General features: G+C 37.6%; 1 protein-coding gene across 2 annotated transcripts in view; it reads right to left on the bottom strand.

Annotated features, from left to right (window-relative positions):
* Positions 1-21,854, bottom strand: part of slc49a4 (solute carrier family 49 member 4) — a 135,931-nt gene that overhangs the window by 71,386 nt on the left and 42,691 nt on the right. For both annotated transcript variants that reach the window (XM_030125717.1, XM_030125718.1), the window contains one exon: positions 6,048-6,156. In XM_030125717.1, coding sequence (XP_029981577.1) covers positions 6,048-6,156 — 109 coding nt within the window. The remainder of the gene's footprint in view (positions 1-6,047; positions 6,157-21,854) is intronic.

Here is a 21,854-nt window from a genome sequence, read left to right as displayed (position 1 = left end):
ATCTTCCTCTCTGAAACTACAATCAATCAGTAAGTATCAATGATATCAAGTTGGAATTTGAATTTTTAATAGATCTGATTGGAATATGACCAAAACGTGGGCTATTTCTGTAATATAATAAATACACATAATTGGGTGATAATAAATGGCATCTGAATACATTTCCCAAAGCTTTTAATTTGCCCGGTAAGCTACAGGGCCATTGGTCCTTTTTATTACTAGCTTACTGGCCGACAGGCTGTAAGCTATTGTTGTCATGCAGCGTCTGGAGTCGTCATCTGTTGCAAAAATTTCAATCGTCTTCTTCTCCAAAAGTACAATTCCAATTGACTTCAAACTTGGTATACAGCTTCTTTATGATAATGTCAACAAAAGTTAGTGAAATTGTTTGGATCTGGATCTGATTCTGGATTTGGTGCTACTTTGAAAAATTTCCCCATTATAGAGATAGGAACTGGATCGATGCAATAACTCAGTAAATATAAATGATATTAAGTGTAAATTTCTACAGTACAGCCCTGATGGGGAGATGACCAAAACATAATGGTCACATGCTGATCAGGATCTTCTTCTGGATCTCAGAACTTATGGAAAATTTAACATGGGCTCTTATGGGGAAAAAATTTCAATCATCTACTTCTCTGAAACTACAGTTCTGATTGACTTCAAACTTGGTATACAGCTTCTTTATGATGATGTCACCACAAGGTATTGAAATTATTTCCATCCTGATCCGATTCTGGATTTGGTGCAACTTTGAAAAATTTCCCCATTATAAGAGATAGGAAGTAGATTGATACAATAAATCAGTAAGTATCAATGATATCAAGTTGGAATTTGAATTTTTAACAGATCTGATTGGAATATGACCAAAACATGGGCTATTTCTGTAATATAATAAATACACATAACTGGGTGATAATAAATGGCATCTGGATACATTTCCCAAAGCTTTTAATTTGGCTGGTAAGCTACAGGGCCATTGGTCCTTTTTTTTTTTTTTTTTTTGGGACTCGTTTGCCTTATGGGCTGGTGAAATGCATTTCCTGGACTCAACAGAAACTGGAATGACATTTGTCTCTTTTACCAATGTCGATCTGCTGGTGAATTTACCTGTTAATTCCAAGTAAAGATACAATTTAATATTTTTGGGGCGAATAAGACAGTAAAACAGTACTGACAGGTTAATCAGCTATCAGCTTTTTCTTGTGCCAAACAATTGCTATTGTGTCTGCCTTTAAAAAGACAGACAAACTTAGACAAAGGTGAGAACACTGTAAGCATGTAGATACTTATAAAGGTTGAAAGACTATGGTAACCTCAGGGGGAAGTTACCTGAAGCTCCACTTAAGCCTGGCTTCAAAAGCTGGTCAATCCTCAAGAAACCCCTAGTTTAAATGCACAGCAAGAATCAACAACTCTACAGCCTGTTACAAAACAGTTTTGTTTCTATAGTCACTTAAACTGTAAGTCATACAGTAAGGATTAAGGTTATGGATAATTAAGGGGTGTTTGTGCTGTGAGTGACAGATAGATGGGTGCAATGACAGGTGGCTGGCCAACGGGTGTGAATGATAGCTAGCTCATCTGGTGAATTAGATCTTTTGGAGGTTGTTTGTCAAAGAAATTAATTTTGAGTTATGGTTAAAAAGTTACAGTGAGAGTGTTTAAGGTTTTTGTCAAACAAATGTTTCATTGAGTTTACTAGTACTTGTGTTTACTTGTAGTACAATGCACATAAGCTAATTTACTGCACATATCATTATTACCTTGATATTGCTGCAGTCTTCTATTAGCCTGACTATATGTGTGTTACACAATATGCAAATTTAGAACACCTACATATATCCAACATTTATCAAGTAGCTAAAATGATTTGTGGTGGTTCAACATAAGATTTTTAATTAGCAGTCACCCATCACTCAAGACACTTCCCCAGCTCCACCCTCTTGACCAAAAATGGTCATTTCCAGAAACAGTCCTCAAACCAACCGGTGACATTGGCCTCTACCTCTGTTCTCAGTCTGTGAAGCTGACACATAGCTGTAGTGCATTATACTGTATCTTCATGGTCCGTGAGGTGAGCAGGATCCAATTTGCATGGTCACGTGTCTCTTTTACATTTTGAATAATAATGGACAGCGTTCAACAGGGACATAATTCTACTGTTGGCTGCATCATTAAACAATTATCAGAGAAGGAAAGGAGTTACAAATAACAATGTAAACACATGTGCTCACCTGCATGTAAGCAGTTATCTGCAGTAAAATGAGCAAATTACTGGAAAGTATGAGGGATTCATTAGAAAGCACTAAATTGCTCTCTTGCTATCAACATGTCTTGGCCTGAAGCAATTACTCTATCTTTTAAAAGTCAGCTTCCTAAACTGGAGAAATTATCAAAGTGTAACATTTTACACAGATTAAAAAACAGAGTGAAGAAATAAATGTGTCCCAGTGCAAAAGCACAAGGTATAGAAGAAGGAAAATCTTTACATACATCCTTTCCTTTCCTGTTTTTAGATTTGATAGAATCAACAAAGCTTCCAGCAGATGAGTTAACATCACAGTTTCCTTCTGCAGGTGCACGGTGTGTTTCAACAAAAATAGTTCAACTTGACTTTCAGAACAAAAATCTTTAGGACTAAGGAACAAAGTCAGATTTAAAACAATTCTACTGTTGCATGACATTCCTCCTCTTCACCATGTTTAGATGCTTGACTGTGCTGTGTAATTTATTTTTCAGCTCAAAGTTGGAAACCCACGGGATATCCTGTAACATAGCTCACCCCATCACTGAAACAGACTTTTATTCTTAACACACGCTTTATCTCTTCAAACTAGATGAATAAAAGAACTGTGGGAAGAGCAAAACATCTTTTAAGAACAAATGAAATCTAAGAACAACTTGGTATGCACTCTGCTTCTTCCTGACAGAGGAATAAATATTGAGGTACATTGAGGACCATCTCATCACATCAGCTCTTTTGTGTGATTTCCTCTGGAGCAGCACCTGTCTGATAGTAACCTTGAAGAGATCCTTGCTTTGTCTCTCAACGTACTGCAGTGTTGTACTGGGATCCAGCAGATGCAAACTATGGTGAGGCGGTTCCTCTAATCTGCACCGCTCTGTCAGTCCGACCAGGCTTGTGCTTCACACCTGGTGGACTGTGATCCAAAAGTAGGTCCATTCTCAGTTGGTGGAGTTCATAAAAAAGATATGTTAAAGAAACATTTTGAAATGTATGAAATTTACTTTAATTTATCACTTCCTGGAATGTACTGTGGAAAGCTGCTTCTGTATGCAGCTATACTGACGTGTGTGTGTGCCTGTCAGTGCTCACTTGTTTGACCTTTACGTCTCTTTTTTCTCACACTTGTTAACTATAGTATTTTTATTCAGAGATTGGCAGGCAAGCTAACAGCTGTAAAGATGGGTTTTCTATAAAGCTCAAGTTAAACTCTATATAAGACGTTACAGTGCAGATTATAGTGCAGCCGAAACCTCTATGTTGTAGGTTTACAGATGCATTAGTTTTCATTTTCCACAACAAGCTTATATAGCACATAATCAGGCCAGATTTTCCTTAATTACTTTACAGAGTACAAGTTATGGTTTTACATTTGATACACAGCAACAATGGACGACTGAAATAGTCAAAGAACTGGGGTTATGTTTGATAACATTATTTCTCCATGTTCCTTAAAGCAGCGTATGACTTTCATCACAATTTCTTTTTCAAATTTGTAAAACCCCAGTGATATCCTAATTATCATTAATCCATTAGTCTTTCAGTGGTTAGACACCTGAATCACTTCCCTCACGGTGAACAGCTTTGAAGATGACTCCATCATAAACACAGTCCACTTGTTTTCATAACAAACTGAAACATCACTTGGGCCTTTTTGGAAATTTTGATGCAAAGTGCATTGTAGGAATGGGAATTCCACGCAACAGCCATTTCACTGTCTTTTGGTGAGTGCTGAACCCAAATGTCACCTTTACCTCCATCCACTAACTAAACTCATTCTTTAAAACAACGCTGGTGAACTGTATAATTTTATGTAGCCATCTAAGCACGGAAAGACTAATGGATAATTGATAATTAGGCTATCACTTGGGTTTTACAAATTTGAAAAAAAATTGTGATGAAAGTCTTACGCTGTAGTCAGTACAGTCTGTTTTATGAAGATGTGATCAAGGGGAATAGAAAGTCTGCGTTTTTTTTAAGTTATTCATTTAATATCAATTTACAATAAAGAACTTGGGTATTGGCTACATTTATTTCTTTGCAAAAACAATCAGTCTTGCATTTCTTATCCATTTCAGTTGCCATGATCTTTAGTGATGCTTTATCCAGAAGAAATAACAATAAAACCAATGATGCAAGGTATGACAATCCAGCTAATACCTTAGCTCCATGGCTCATCATTTGACAGAAATTGTACCTGTACGAAATGCAGTAAACCATGCAAAAAGCAGCACAATATTTGTCAAGTCTGCCATGTGCAATAGCATTGCTCAAATTTGCGCTGGCAACATCAATATGAACAGGCAAACCAAACTGACACTGACTGATCTGAGGGTAGATGATGGGGCTCCATCTGGTCAAATGTTTAACAGCTGAGTTAGAATGCATGTTGTGTGTAAAGTCAATGATTAGTTCACTGGTATGTGAATACTGCTCATGTTCACACTGTAATGATGCTATCAGTCCCCGCTACAGTATGACATTTACAGACAGGGGACACTCAGTCGATAATATCTAATATTGTACAATTGATTTGCATACTATATTGACTATATATTTAATATTTACTACTTGTAATGTGCTAGATAGAGACCCATATTACTTTTTAAAAATATGGTTTTAGAACAAAACTAATCCCTGTAAAAACACTATTTTGTCTAGCATGTTCCATTTTTGCTATTCATATTCAGATTACACATTTTGACTCTCAGACCTCAGATTTAACTCAGATCTCAGGAAGAACAAGATTTACCAGTTGAGAAATAAACATTTAGCGAGGCTGTTTCACCTGCCAACCCTAGAAAGGAGTGCTAAACAAAAATGACAGATAAATTAATAACAATACGTACTTGCTAAGATAAATCAGGATGAAATGTTGCACTTCTAAAGTATCCTGTCCTTGTACACAAAATGAATATGATTTTAATACAAAGGCTCTGACAGAAGGAAGGTTATAATTTTAATTACTGTATGACTTATGGCATAAGATACTGAAATTAATATAAATCATGTTCTGTTAAGATGCACTGATTAGCAAGACAGTAAAAAATATGTAAACTCTGATATTCAATCACTTCCAACTGAGATGAAAATGCACTAATAGTCAAAGTTCCAGACCTGGAAAACTAATTTTGGTGCATGGCGGACGATGCTCCAGTTTCTTGGCTGACTCAGGTTTGAGGAGCTGCAGCTGAAATTGTAGTTTGGATTTTGTTGCTTGGAATAAAAAGACTGTGTAGTAAGTGTTGTGGCAAGTGTTGGTCCTGGTGGAAATAAATCGGGGACGGGTATTATCGTGGTCAATAACAGTCCTCAATCTATAAAGGTGAAAGAGGCTATCTGCAAAGTGCCACTGTAAGAGTTTGAAAACTTTCATCCAATTGCACTGGACTACACTTATGACACCCTCACCAAAGCCTGGTGCAGTTCAGCTTTTCTACAGGTTTTACAATTGGAAAATCAAACTTGGCAAATTGGATTTGTGAAATACTTCTGTGACTTCACTTTGATGCAGAGGAACAAGGTGAACTTGTTTTCTTTGCTGGAACTACTTCACAGAAGGAGACGAAACTATTGTGTTGGACAGAAAAAAAGTAGTGATTTTGTAATCACGTTTTTTACAACCCTGACAAAATAGCAAGGCTGACCGAGGATTGTTCAAATAGTGTTTGGATTGAAGTTTCAAAAAAATGGTACATGAAATGCTGTTCACAGTCACCAGATTTAGAGCCGTCACTGTTCAAAGCTTATACATTGTACTTCAGATGAAACAGTCTTGTTTGCCTTTTCTTCTTACCTGGCTGACTTTGGCTGGTGTAAGGACCATGTCGAGGACTCCTGACCAGCCCGCAATCACTCCTGTGGGGACTGCATAGGCCAAGGCTATCATCAAGAACCGCAAGTTACTGAAAGGAGGAAAAAAAACACAAATTACACTTAAAATGCACTTCAGTCTCTCCAAAAAACTTGACAGTTTCCAATGTATTCTTTCCATTTATGTCATGTATTGTATACTAACTTAATCTGCAACTAGTTGGATAAGTGATTACTGTTTTTGTCATTTCTCAGACAAAAACTCATGCTGGTTCTTGGTGTTCACTAAAATGAGAAACTAAATCACTCTTTGCATATTTTTCATAATCATTTTACTAAATTATTGAATTAATTACTGGTTACAATAATGGAAATTTACCTATTATGAGAATATCTTCATGACTAACTGTTCCTAATTACTACTAGTTTCATCCATTCAATGATTAAGGTTATATGTAGTACTGATATTCCAAACTTTCAACAGCAGCAGAAGTCATGTACCAGAACACACTTAAACCAAAACCACCAACGAATCAATGCTATGTCCACAGACTGTTTCAATTGCTGAATAAAGTATTAAACTCGTTGTCTACACATATATTATGGTATCAAGTTTTCTTCTTCAAACAAAAAGTCATATCTGGTTATTTTGACAGTTGATCAAAATAACACTGTCTTATAATCGCCATGTGCTGCATCAGCTGATAGTTTACATTATAGCTCTGTTAGCTTAGCTCTGTTAGCTTGGCTCTATTTTTTAGAGAGAAATAAGCCACAGCAAAACCACAAATCACCTCTGTTTTCTGCGCAGTTTGTGTTGTCAAAAGATGCACCAAAGATCTGTTTGGAATCGTCCCAACAAGGTCAGAACTGTTTCAGTTTAGTTTGAACAACTTAACAAACAGATGGTTATCAAACATCAATTCCAAAACCACATACTTAAATATGGGTCAATACTGATATTTACCATATTATCCAGAATGCAAGAATTGGAATCATCCAAACAAGGTCAGAACTGTCAATTTAATCTGAATTGTTGGTCAATAAACAACAAACTTAGCAAAGATATTAGCATCACATGACTTTATACCAAAAGCCTCATAACCAGATTCATCCATGTAGATGAAACTATGATTTCAGAATCAAACTCTCTTCTTTTTATTTAGATCTGTGTCCAGTGATGAAAACAACAGTGCTTCTTAGCTTTTATCATTTTGTCACTTTCTTATCTGTAAAAGTTGTTTCTTAACAGCTCTCATCCATGTCACCACTTTCTGGTACTTCGAGGCCCCGTGACACTAGTGCTCTTCACGGTGGCAGACCAGTAGAGGTACTCACTACTGCCCCCTAGTGGTCACATAATCCCCTAAACAGTCAGTCTGCACAGATTCATTTCAAACCTTTTCAATCCAAACATTAGCATCTATGGTGTAACTTCAGACCTCTTTACTATAAAGACTGTAATGGAGTCATTTTTAATATTTGAAAGTAGAAATACTAGACATAACGCCTTTAAACTGTGCAGAGCTGCTTTTAATAAACCTCTCATTTATGTATTAAAGGGGTCATATTTTGCTAAACCCACTTTTATTAGTCTTTGGTACATTTATTAACAGTTCAAAAAGTTTGAATTTGAACCCTCCAGGTGCAGCAAAGCTATCTTTATATTCATTTTAGCAAAAACTGAGTGGACTTCTACAACCTGTTTTAATGCCTTCTTCATTTGTTACGTTTATAACTAGTTACATCACAACATTTGCACATATAAGGTCAAGACTTCCGATGAACATTTCTCTGAGTACAACAAAATTGTTTGTCAGCAGCAGCGGTTGTAGTCCATACTGAACATATGTCCAAACTTCGAGCCGATTACCTAAAATGTTCAGTTGTTGGTTGAACGGGACAGAGCAGCACAGCCAACAACCTGGAGGGGGTGGGGCGTGAAGTGGCTCATTTGCATTTAAAGGGCCAGCACTTTCTGGTGTCATTACTCAGAAATAGGAATGAAGATGGACCTGTGGAGTTGAATTAATGAAGAATTCAGACCCAAGCATAGCATTTAAAGTTTATGTAGACCACAGGGACATGTTTTAAAATGCATAATTCCATTAAAAAAAAACAAAATATCACTCCTTTAAAGGTAACTCAAGACATCTTATTGTGGAACAAATTTACTTTACTTTTCAATTCAAGCAATTTTTACAGGGATAGATGGGAAATTCAGTGAGTCATCCACCTTTCTGTTTGGTTTTACAACATACATTATTTCTACATCTGCTGGTAATATATACCAGATTCAAAATCATCAGTTAATATCAATATATTAACTATGATTGAAAAAAAGTACCTGAGGATACCTACAGTAACCGTAATAACCTACCTTCAACTGACATCTTAACAGCATTTCTTTGAGATGAAACAATGAGCAGATAGACGAAGTATTTCTCTTCCCCCTGCTGTTAACTAGTGCTTGGAGCTTTGCCATCTGCGCTGGGTCTTTTTTACAAGTACACAGCATAGTGTCGCTTTACACACCCACATATGCACAGCTCTGGCTCATCTCCCTGCTCCTGTCACAGCAGCACATCTATCTATGTGACGAGTGCAGCAACAGAAAGATAAGCAGCTACTTGAACACACTGGGCACAGGAGACAGAATGAAAACTGAGTGGTATCAGAGGGTAACATGTACCTGCAACTAAACAATACCCATTCACACTTTTGGATTCCTATGACGTATAAAATACTCCTATAAAAAGGAGGGGAAAAATATCTGGTGAAATTTCAACAAAACATGGTGTTGCTGATGCACCAGTGGAGCTGAATGAGGTACAACAGTTATTAATGACCCTGTGGAAAGAAAAATTATAATCAATGTGCTAATACTAACCTACCTGAAAAGAAATGACTCCCTCCTTGATTATTATTTAATTAAATCTGATGGTGTAATAACTTCTGATGAAAAGATTAGATAAGGCAGTGGTTCTCAAACTTTTTACAGTGGAGTACTCCCTGAAATATACTTTTTTAGCTAAGTACCCGCAATTCTCGCTTCAGCATTATTGAATGAAAAAATTAAGCAAAATTTGTCTGTTTATATTTTCAAAACTTTGTAAACAAACAACATGTATTTAACTGTAATACATTTAAAATAACTAATCATTATAAGTAAATTTTGTGTGCAAAATATAAACTGAAAAGTGCTCTTTTTCATTGATTAAAAAATTGATTAATTGGTCATTAATTAATAAATGAACCTTTCATCAACCAAAAGTAATTACTTAATTATTCAAATAAACTCATCTTGAATAATAGAAAATACAAATGTTCTTAAAATGTGAGCAAAGCTTAAACAAGATGATTGACAATAAAGCTAGAAGTGTTAATTTTATTATATGAATGTATTCATTGTGTTTTATATTTCAGCATTAATTCTCATTATTTATTTTGTATTCGGTACATGATGACTTATTTAATGTACCACCCCCCCCACCCCCAAAAAAACCCGAAAAATTTCAAGTACCCCCTGGGCTCCTTCCAAGTACCCTACATGTACCCCCATTTGAGAAAGACTGAGAAAAGGCATCAGTGCAATAACTTTCTTACTGAGAATTCCATCTCATAGTTCTAAGGAACAGAAGTTACATGTTCATTACACTTTTTAATTATGCATGTATTAATAAAGTATGTTGTTTGAATTATTTTTCATTTACTGTTTATTTTGCTGTTTGCTGAAGGTTTTCTTTTTCATAAACATCTCACCAATGTCATCTAAACTACTGTAACAGTTTACCCATCAGTTTATTTTAGCATACATATGCAGCACTTTATTTCTACATTGAACTTACGATTACATCATATACTTTATCTTACTACTCTAGCTCTTTATTGAAACATTTACTTGACTACTTTAGCATTTACTTCAGACCATTATTTCAGCTCTTTAGACATTATTTCAAGTTAGAGAAGTACTTTTTCAGTCTTTAAGCCTTCATTTCAGCAGTTTATTGATAAATTTAAACAATCTTATCATTTACTTTAGCTTATTATTTCAGCTGTTTATTCATACTTTTAGCTAGCTTGCATCATTTATTTATCCCACTATTTCACCTCTTTATTTATACAATTAGCAAATATTTTATTAGTATACAAGCCTGATATTTCAGTTGTTTGTTTATACAATTGGTGAATGACTGTAATTGTGTTTTAGCCTGCATTACAGCTGTTTATTTACACATTTAGCCAATTATTTTATAGGTTAGCTTACCATTTCACCTCTCTATTCTCTCTATATACTATGAGCTACCTACTGTGTCATTTACCTTCATCCACAATTTCAGCTGTTTATTTGTTAATTTCATCATTCACTTCATTCATTTATTTAGTCATATACATTTAATATTTCATCAATCATTTCAGCTGACTATTTCAGTCATTTATTTATAAATTTGGCAAACCACTTTAATGGTGCCTTTAACTTGTCATTTCAATTGTTTATTCAGACATTTAGCTAAATTTTACAACTTCTCTGCTCACTAACTGAGTAGTTTTTATGTCCACACAACTGCAGTGTTTGATGTAGGTAATTCAGGTGTTTCAATGACTTTACAAAGCTAAACATTTTGTATTTTAATCAAAGAAACTTTTCCTCCTACTTGTGGTGTGGAATCAGTAAAACAGAGAAAAACAAAACAAAACAAAAACCAAAATAAATAAAAAGGCGGGGAAAGAGAGGACCAAATTACCTGTAATAATTTTACAAAGCTTGGCTGGAATCATAACTCAATGATTATTCAGTTATTAAAATTTCAGTGCCTAATTCTGTTGCTGGTTGAATAATCGCTTAATCTTTTCAGCTCTAACTAAAAATGCATTGACAAATAATAGCGGCTTATCATGATATCAAATGATATGAAACTGCACATAAAAGAGAGATAAATACAACCATCCTTTCCCAGTGGAAATAAATGGCTCTAGGCTGCAGATATTGTGCTGCAGGGTCTGATACTAGGCGTCTTCTAATATCTAGTCAGCTTAGTGTGGATCATGAAAAGGCACTTCCATAAGCCTTATTATGAATGCATACCCAGTATGCACACATAGCTCACCTCTGTAGGGTATATGGCACCCCTACAATCACATGCAACCCAATTACAATCACTTGGAACACCCACGCTAATCACCTTTGCCCAATGAGGTGCCATGCTGATTTAAATCAATGCCACCTCCTCAACCCCTAAAAATGTGATTAGAATCACTGGGCGTCTGACAAATGAGGCGGGGCTGGCAGGGCAGGCTGCAGATTCATAGATTGTTTTGTTTTCCTGTCCCCCCCCCCCCTTTTTTTTTTCTTATGTTTACAGATGCTGTTTAACTCCAAACATTTATCCTCTCACCACTATTGTTCATTGTAATGCAGGTGGTGTCCTCAGCAGTATCATGCAGGGGACATCTGGAGAACAGTATGGGCCTCCCACATCCCCATGGCTTCAAATGCTCAACATGCAGACAGATAAAACACACACACACACACACACACACACAGACACACACACACACACACTTAAAGTCATCCTTTGAGTTGCAAACTATAGTGGAATTGCTCCCGAGACACACAACCTGCACTGCTTTATATATAACATATGCACACCCTTTCCCTTTCCTAACACGGGTGTACTTCAGACAATGAATCACTTGTATTCACAGAATGCTTTGAGTCCACGGACAAACATGCACAGCCTTTCTCCCTGCCCCAGGACTGTTTTGTCCTATGCAGTATGAACAGTATGAACAGCATGAAGCTACTTGGCCTTGGACAGTGTATAGAGAGAGAGTCATAAAAAAAAACTCCATGATGGAGCGTCATCTCTGCTTTTCTCCCAGCACCCTTTTCATTAACCTTGCCACAGCGGCAGGAAATCAATACCCATGCACCTTTTTCCTCGTCCGGAAACTTATTTAGATAACCAAATGTAAGCAAGCAGGTCTACACTAGCTACAGGGAAAGAGAAGGGACATTTTTCTCTCTCTTTTCCCCCCTTCCTGTTGGAGATGAAATATTTCCAAAGAAGTTTCAAAGCTGGCAGCATCATCAGCTAAGTGCCATTTGTCCTTGGAAGTCCATGCTGGAGATCAATGCATCAAGATGACAACTTTCAAAGCTAAATTGAATCGGCGGAAGGAGGGGGCATCGGCACTGAGGCTCTAGGCTGTTTGGATCCTTCACAATGTGATCCGAATACAATGACAACTTTGCACCACGTGTAGCGATATTCAGGTTTCCAATTAGACTACTGCTGTGGAGGCAGATGTGAACAGCTGGGTGCGCTCATCAAGCTGGAGATCATTAACCAGCACTCAGACCTTGACAGGCTAAATGGATAAACAGATACATCACTGATAGATATCAGGCAGACTAACTGACTAGTTGGCGGGCACCTGCTGACACTGTCGAGGCCACTTATAGGACTGAACGTTCCCCTTTGTCGCCTTCTGACATTATTGATCTGTCTGTAACTAGTGGTAAAGCAGTGAAAACATTAGAATATCGTCGCTGTGGGGCGAAAAACCTCTTATGTCCTAAACGATCATTTTTCAGGAAACTGGAAAAATGATGTACAGTATATTCTAAATAAATGAATGGAGTCAACCCTTTATTGGGCAAGTGACTATTTTTGGCAATTTCCACACACACTACAAGACACTGACAGCAACAGTTACAGTGAGGCAACAATCTCAGGTCCAGTGTGGTCTACAGGGTCTACAAGGTCCACCTCTGCATGAACAGTGAGTGTACTTGCTTTGTTAGGTACCATGAAGTAATGGTACTAATGTAAGGAATGATGTTCAAAGGGATAATGTGGATGTGGACAGGTGTCTGGATCAGCACTTATGTTGGTCTAATGTTCTAAAAGTGATGTTCTAATGTTCTAAAATACATGACCTTTCACCTTACTTGTGTTCTTGTATTTTTTTTCATATTTACTTCTTGTATTTTTTTTGCCACCTATGGGTACAGAACCAAATACTGTAACTTCATTAACCTTGATTTTCTACATAACAATAAAACATTTTGGAAAAAATTCACATGAAGTCTTGTTAGGTCCTCCAATAACACACTACAGTTGAATTTTTTAAATTTCAGAGTATTTGCACTACTTAATTCTATATTTTATATATTTTTTACATACATTCCTAGTTGCAATACTTCTATTTTTTATTTTTCTAATGTAAATAAGTGTACCTTCATACTGTCATTTGTTGTGCCATGTAATTTCTTGCACTAAACTGGAGAGCTCTACCTCAATTTCGTTGTACTTGTACAATGACAATAAAGAGATTCTGATTTCTATTAGTGAACTATAAAGGGTTAAGAGATGTAGTCACAGGCTGATTTCAACACTTTTCATTGGTTAAATATTTCTAAAACCATCAGGATAACATGGTTAACGGACCAGTAGAATCGTTTTATGACAAAAAAAAGACCAAAAATTGACTTAAAGGTCCCATATTATGCAAATCTCACTTTGTGAAAGTTTTCTTATAGTAGTGTGTGTTGCAGTAGCCTCATTATGAGGTTCGAATTTGAAAACTGTCTGTTTCCTCCCTGCCTTGCTACACCACATTTTGTGAAAATGCCTGCTCAAACGGCCGAGTTTGAGTTGGGTCTGTTTATGACGACATAAGCGGATTTAACTCCTCCCCCTGACTGTGCCCCCACCCTGCATGAAAAGGTGAGCCCCACCCTGGCAAAGTACCTCTTGGACAACAAACATGGCGAAGGCGAGACACGCAAGTTGTGGTGTTGTTGGCTGCACACACCAACACGAAAGTTTATTTTTGCTCCCCACTTCCGAGCCTCTCTGAAAAAAGCGGCTGGATTATATCTTTGATGGTCATGTACCAAACAACATTCCCAAACGCTTGTATGTGTGTGCCTGGCATTTCACGGACGAGTGTTTTTTTAACATGGGCCCATACAGCTCCGGCTTAGCACAAAGACTCCGAATCAAGAAGGACGCAGTACCAACGCTTCGTGACCCAAGTACAAGTGTGGGAGATGTAAGTTCTTATCATTTTTTTGTATCTTTACTGCATAACCCTACATTACGGATAAGCTGGTGGTTGTTGATGTGTACGTCTAACGTTAGCATGGCAGCTAACATAGCTCGGTTACTGCTGCTAACGTTTGCGTCCCTGTTAACATGCAAGAGCTGATAATATCAAGAGACATTCAACATAACTACTCTGAACACGGGCCTTTTGTGGTTGGCATCAGTATAGTTAGCATCAAGCTTGTTAGTAGCTGCCTGCATTAGTGGCGGCAGGCGTCTTTCCGTGTCAGGTCCACGAACCCGACACAACACCACCGTTTTCCGTTGGGGCTCAATCATGCCTCAAGGCAAAGAAAGCCAGTGTTTGGAAAGACGTTCTGTCTGAGACATGTGTATTGTAGACGAGAGAGGGGCTTCACAGTCAACATTAGCGCGTAGTACCACTAGCGTAAGCCGCGTCCTCTCCCAGAGAGGGGAGGGAGAGTGGGTGTGGACAGATGCGTTCATTTGCATACCCGGAAGCAGGCCCAGAAACAGCCTGTTCTGAGGAGGGCTGGTGAGAGTGACTTTTTCGACCGCTGAAACTCCGAACAAAGGATGAATTTGGGGCGAACAAACTTAAATACTATGTTTTTGGGCTTCTGAGACCTATATGACGTGACTGAAAAATAGCATAATATGGAACCTTTAAGAGGTTTACATCTGACAGCAATGACATGTACAATAGATTCTGGAAACTTCTGGATGCTGATTGCTGGGAAAGTAGTTTAAGTTTAAGTAAATGGATGTCTTAATCTTAATTGAAAGTCCAACAAGAATATGCCTGTGCTAAATAAAGTTTTGTGAATATAATGCATGTTATGGAAGGTAAAAGAATGCCTCATAGAAGATCAGAAATGCCTCTGCTTTTACACCACAACCACAAATTCACATGGGTTAAAAAAAAAATTAAAGAACACAGTTTTATTTTGCTTTGTACTACATCTTATTCTGATTTCAAACATTATGAAATTACAATTGTGCGCTTCAGGATTTCAAAAAGTAATAACTCAAAGTAGAACAGAAACACCTCAAGGAATAGAATACTGTTTTAACACCAAAATAAGTGGGTCTATTAAGGTTTTTTAACAAGGTAGACTGGCGGAGGACAGAAGATTGACTCCTTTTACACTGCCGGTAGACAAGTTTGCCTGACAGTTTTTTGTCAGTTTTGTCACAAAGAAGCTGGGAAACAGGGATCCATATATTCCCCACCAATTAGGAGAGGGCCCTTCACCTTGCTGTTGCCAGGGTTGCATCTTTCTTGATGTAAACTATGAAATCATCAATTGAAGATTATTCCTGACTGCAAAAACAACATATAGATGTATAATGTTCTCACTCATCCATTTACATCTAGATCGTGTGTCAAAGCATCACATCAGAAAAATGCACTGAAGGCGAAAAAACACGTGATTCCGCTGCACTGTCATTTGAAATGAGAACGGATGCTGGTTGTACACATTCACACTTCAGAACAATCCCAGATGTCTGTGGGTGTGGGTGTTTCATCCTTTATGAGTAGGTAGGGGTGGGCGATATGGGCAAAAAAAATATCTTGATTATTTTTAAATAAAATTCTCGATAACAATAATTTGATGATATCCTTTAAAATGTGAATTTCTTTCTTTCTTTTTTCTTACAAAAAATGCTGTAAAACTACTTGCTTACCAGGACATCTATGGATAGACACAGCAGTTCAGAACAACAGCTCTTGTTTGCTTTGAAAGTGCTTCATACATATTCTGCAAAACATGAGGGTGGGGGGGTGTTTATGTACGTGGGTAGGGGCAGTAGTTATATACGTGGGCGTGTGGTCCATAACTAACGTAACTAACGCTGGGGTGAAACGAAAGTGAAACCTAACATGCTTTCAACATCTGACTCCCGGCTTCTATTCCTCTATTATACAGCTCGGATCTTACACGAAATTTTCACAACTTCTAACCTGTATCCACTGGACCCCCTCCACATGTCACCAAGAGACTGAATCATGTCCGTTCATTGGCTTCTGAGGCACGCATTTGGCCAATGAGGACTTTCATGCACCTCTCCGTTACCTTCCATGTACCTTCCGTTTGTTTTCTTTTCGAGACAGTATGAATACTCAGTGTAAAATTGCACATTGTCAAATCAACATTCACGATATTATTGTAGGTGATGTATATCGCCCACTTCTATGAGTGGGTTATAAACATCAGAAGTCACGCAGACCAAGGGTAAAATTGCTCTTCTCAGACTTTTTTCCATTTTAAAATGTAGACGAAAGTAATAAAAGTGTGATATTTAGTGACAACTAGGGGTCAAGATGCAGACTGCACCCAGTGAATAACCCTCCCCTCACCCACCTCTACAGTGGCCACAAAAAATGTGTCTTTTCTGTGATTTTTATCCCATAAAGACCCAGTGGTACTTTTGTGTAAGTTCCCAAATTAATTTCTCTCCATACTTAACCTTTCTTAAGTGATTTATCACCACTTATTGTCATACTATTCTCTTTAGTTTGAGTTTTATCAGTATAAATGTTATATTTTCCTATATTTGATTAATTGATCTTGTAAATGTTTATTAAAGCTCAGAGTAAATTTATAGAGGTTATTATATCAAAAGCAGAGTAAACTGAAGAAAAAGGGACTTTTTCAGTAAAATCTATCATTAACTGATAATAAAAACAAGTGTCTCCATCCACTGTCATTGATCCAACTCCATGGGTTTTACTGATGAATCAGTGTTGTAGAAGATGACGGTGTTTCCACATTAACTACAGAACCTCTGTAGTTGCCTTTTCACAGCTAGTGTAGGCACATGATGGACTCCATGAACAGTGAATGTCTTCTTCTCTAAAAAGGTCATTCTAGGATAACAAAATCACTTGATTATACAGTTATAAAAACATAATTATGAATACTGTCATCCACTTCTGCAGTTTGATCCTCCTAAAGCCCTCTAAATCTTGCACACTGAGAACCACAGTCATTGATTTTTCACTTTCCTTTGGAACGGAAAACAATCAACCACAATTTAAATCAACAAATAGCAAACAAAACAATAACCAAAAAACAACACAACTGGAATATAACTAGTTTATAAACTTCTGTTAACTGCTTCTTATTTAAATCCTCAAAACCACAGTACAAATGCTATTCATTTTTTGGAGTTTGATTCTTCCTGATAAATCAACATCCTGTCAGCTTCTTTTTAACATTTGTTTAGGTTTCACTAAATTCTGCCTAGTTTGACTTTTGGCAACTTCATATTCCACAAAGCTAATCAGTAACTTATGCGTTTGGCATTGGAGGAGGTCATGTACTGTGAATTTATGAGAGTGTTTCAGTTGAAAGCAGCTGTCTAATGCAAATGATGAGGGTGCAGAGAATGAACCAATGAGTTAATGTGCTATAAAACAGAAATGAAGAGACTAAAAATAAAGACCAATAGCACTTGTGGTTATTCTGTGTAGATTTTTCAGAATAAGCAAGCTCTTTTCATTATAAAGATTCATGTGATCGACTCATACCATTTTAAGACCTGTTACTTTTCAGAAGTTTAAGGCCAATATGCTGGTTTGGACTCATATTCACACCTGGAAAGTCCTTTGGTCCGCTTATTTGATTTGGATTGAATGCAGACTTTATTTTGTTCATTTGGGTCGGATCGTATTCTCATTGCACTTTTCGCTGGTGGACCAAAATTTGTAAATAAAAGCATGCATGTGACGAACTGTGCTGGCATTGGACAGGAAAGTCGGGGGTGGGGTGAAACAGAGACGGCGGGTGTTGAAGGAAACAAATGTGGAGGTCCTATGTGTATGTATTCTATTTTTATAAACACGAATTTAGGAAAATAATGTTAACTGTCAAGAACAGCTCATTCGCTGCCAGTTTCATAATATGGACATCTGACCAAATGTCAATGAGACATTCGATCTCCTCATTGCTCCATGTCTGTCTATGGCTCATGGCTGCTGCTATGAGCTCTGACTGCCCGTGAGGCTCAGCTACTTCCAGCGGCTATGGTGGCAAGAACAAAAAGGCGCATGGTTCCTTGGTTTGCTTTGGCTCAAGGCCAGTTATATTCAGACCAGAATGAACCGGCCCGGATTCGAATCAAACAAGCGGACCGAGACCACCGCTTCTATGTGGTCTCAATCCGCTTGTTTGATTCAAATCAGAATTCGCATGTTTGTAATCACACCTAAAAAAAAAGTCTGGACTTTCTGGGGAAATGAACTCTGGTCTGTTTTAAACGGACTGTGGTGGAAAAATTTACTTTTTATATTCTATACTCTTTTAATATGTTATACTGTTAAGTGCATGCTGAGTCATTGTTATGTGTGATGTTTACCACTCTGTAGCAACCCCGACTTGGGGACGAAGTTCTTACCTTGAGTTGAAACCCAAACACCTAAATGTCTGAATGTGTAGATAGAGGATGGCGCCTGTATTCAAGCAAGGTTAGAGTGAAGAGGTCCTCATGACCTCTTCACGGAGCAGAGAAGGAGTAGTATGGGGTGGTACGATGTACGTAAGGAATGACATCATAGTTTGAGGGGGTTGGATTTGGTTCTATATAATCTTTAGTTTTCTCTTGTCAATCAGACTTCATTTACAGAGCTTTGTCTGTGATTGATTTCTCAATAAATGCATTTATTATTTTAACTCTAACTTTCTCCCTTTTTCTTTGTGTGAGTTATCAGTTGAACGGTAAATTTCCACGACAGGACCAAATGATACACCCTCAGACTTCATTTGAAGGCTCAAATGTTACCCTAACCCTAACCATAAATTGAGACACAAGGGACCTGATGGATGTTAAGAAGTAAAGAGGCATTCAACTTCACATAGCTTTTCATAATAAATCATCAGCACTGGAAAGTTGTTTTAAAGTTTTAGAATTCTGAATTATTTTGTTGAACTGCTATTTGAACACACAGACTTAGAAATCACTTTCACTGCCTCATATTTAGTCCCTGTGGGAGAATTCAGCAGCTTGATGCTGCTGGACACACACTTTGCACTGCCCAAACAGGTCACTGGAAGACTGCCTATCACAAGTGGAACAGAAGCCCTCTCAGCTGGACGCCCTAGTTAAATTGGCCTATCCGTCTGTGTGTGAACATCTGTCCAAAACTATGCATTAGGTTGAAACCAGCTTGGCCCGTGCCATCTATCTGAGGGTGCTCTTACGGGGAGTTAAGCCTTTCTGTACTGGTTAGGGGTCTGTGGAAAAGCTTGGCACTGCAGTGAAGCTATTTCTCACTGAAGGGGATCAATTGCAGCCAACAAAGCTAGGCCAACTCCCTGGGTGCCATTGGCTAGTTTTTCTTCTCTCCATCCATCCCCTCCCCAGCCCTTTAATCCCCGGCCTCCGCCACAGGCCTCGTTCCTTCACAAGCTGGGCAAAAGGCTTGTGAAGATGCTCATTCCTCAGGTGATGCCATTTCCTCATGGCCAGGGGGATAAATATTACCTGGGTATAAAGTGTGAAGGGGCAGGGATGAGGTGTCGCCGGGTTATAGTGAAGTGTTACTCAATCATTGTCTCCCCATAATGTTTCTCCCAGAGAGGAAAAAGTCCAAGGTGTCGAAACGCCAACGTGTCTTGAGAAAAATGTCTACTGACCTGGATTCTACAGACACAGAGGACAATCCAAGTTATCAGCTACTAGATACATTATAGCTTAGTAATTAATCTGGAGGGATGGCTGGTTTTTTTTGATAAGAACCCAAACAGATGGTGAGCGGCAGACCCCTTCATTAAGATTCCACATCCTTCTCTAAGATCCTGTCACTTTAACTCTTAACAACAAGAAGCGCGTAGTGCATCTGTAAATAAGAAACCTAACTAAATTCAATGGATCTGTAGACATGAGCTGTTAGAGAGCACTGCAGCAGAAATAACATAATACAAAAGCGAACCTCAGAGTTTGACTTGTCTACATCCCAGTCACATAGTGTTTTGACAAATGGATTCAGATAACTTTGTGTGGGAATGTATAAAACAGTTCTAGGGTATCTTTACTGCAGAGCCTCTCCATCACAGGACAACAGACTTTCAAAGAACACAGGCAACTAAAGCAACTGAAAACAGACAAACTACAGACTCTCGAGTCACAGTGGACACAGGAAGTAGACAAACACTAATGAACCTGGATTTGCTTTTGGTTGGTTGGACTATTTATTGGTTGATTAGCATTTCTACACAATTAGCTAATACAGCCAAAGAAGTCAATGGGGTCAAACTACCACATCACATTATTCCTGAAGACATAGACCTCCCAGAAAGTCATCCATCAAATCAATCAGTCAATCAATAAACCAATCAACCAAGTAATCAATCAGTAAGTGAGTAAAGCAATGAAAAATGCTGGTGATATATAAACCCAACATAAACCAAATTTTATAAAAAGTTAGGACATTTTCTCATTTGTTAATTCTTCTAATGCTAATGCTAATAATTCTAATGCTTTGCTAATAATGGACAAACAGTACAAATATTTTCAGTGTTTCATTTTATAAACTAATTTATATAATTCATAATTTAACGTTTGCAATACACTCAAAAACATTGGGACAGCGGCATGTTTAATAAAGTGCCAATGGCCTTTACTGATTTATTACAAATTTCATGGCTTTTCGAACCAAAATGTGGAAGTTTCCACTGTCTTACATTCCATCTGAGATGAGCTCTCGCAGAGTGAACTCGAAGGTCATTCACATTCAGCAGTGGTTCCCGCACTTGGTGTTTACGCATTGAGATTACCCAAGACTCTGTGAATCTTTTTACAATATTGTATTTTCAAGATAGAAATTCTTTTGTAATAGTGTTTTTGAATGAATTGACAGTTCTCTCACAAAGTTTGGCATGAGTGATGAGTCATGACACATCCTTATAAATGCTAATGTCCTGTCCAGAAGCATATGGATATCTATCTGGGTGTACATTTTCCGGTAACACTTTATAATAAGTACACACTATGTATAAATACTGAATTCATCATTTATAAAGCGTATTTCTGACATGAATGCTCATTAGTATATGGTTTAAAAGCACAGTTGTAAATGTTTTACTCATCATTGATAAGCTCATCTACAATATGCTTAATGATTGTATTTTCATACTTTATAAATTATGGATTCAGCATTTAAAAATTTAGTATTGCATCACATACAAACCAGTTATGATGCACATTTATGCTTGCATATACAGTATTCAGACATGTACTAATGGTTAGTGAATATGTTAGTAGGTATTTTATACTAACTCACAAATTTCTTTTCCAATAGATGTCCTATAAACAGTTATAAATACAGGAATCCATTATTTCAGGTAGTTATGAAGTACTTACTACTAATTAAATATATAGTGTGAGCTCATCTAAAGTGTGCACTATCTATGCCATCTAAAGCATTTACAAATGAGATTTAAAGGTTGGCAATGCCTAAAGACTCACAAAAGTTTCAGTTATTCTAACAAAGGAAAGACACAGCACATGGGATTATCAAACAAACTCCATTAATATTTATTGCAACTTCTCACAGGGGTAACCCTCCCCGACCACAATCCCCATGCGCACACGTCCTTCATCAGAGGGCAGCATCCCCCCAGCAATGCAGCCAGCTGAGTCCCAAGCCAATGGACCAACCCCCCTGCCCCAGACAGCATCCAGGGAACAAGGGTGTGGGAAGACCCCACCCC

This window comes from Sphaeramia orbicularis, chromosome 21 (genome assembly GCF_902148855.1).
Source record: "Sphaeramia orbicularis chromosome 21, fSphaOr1.1, whole genome shotgun sequence".
NCBI classification, from domain to species: domain Eukaryota; kingdom Metazoa; phylum Chordata; class Actinopteri; order Kurtiformes; family Apogonidae; genus Sphaeramia; species Sphaeramia orbicularis.
The sequence above is the reverse complement of the archived record's forward strand: the minus strand, read 5'-3'. Positions and strand labels throughout refer to the sequence as shown.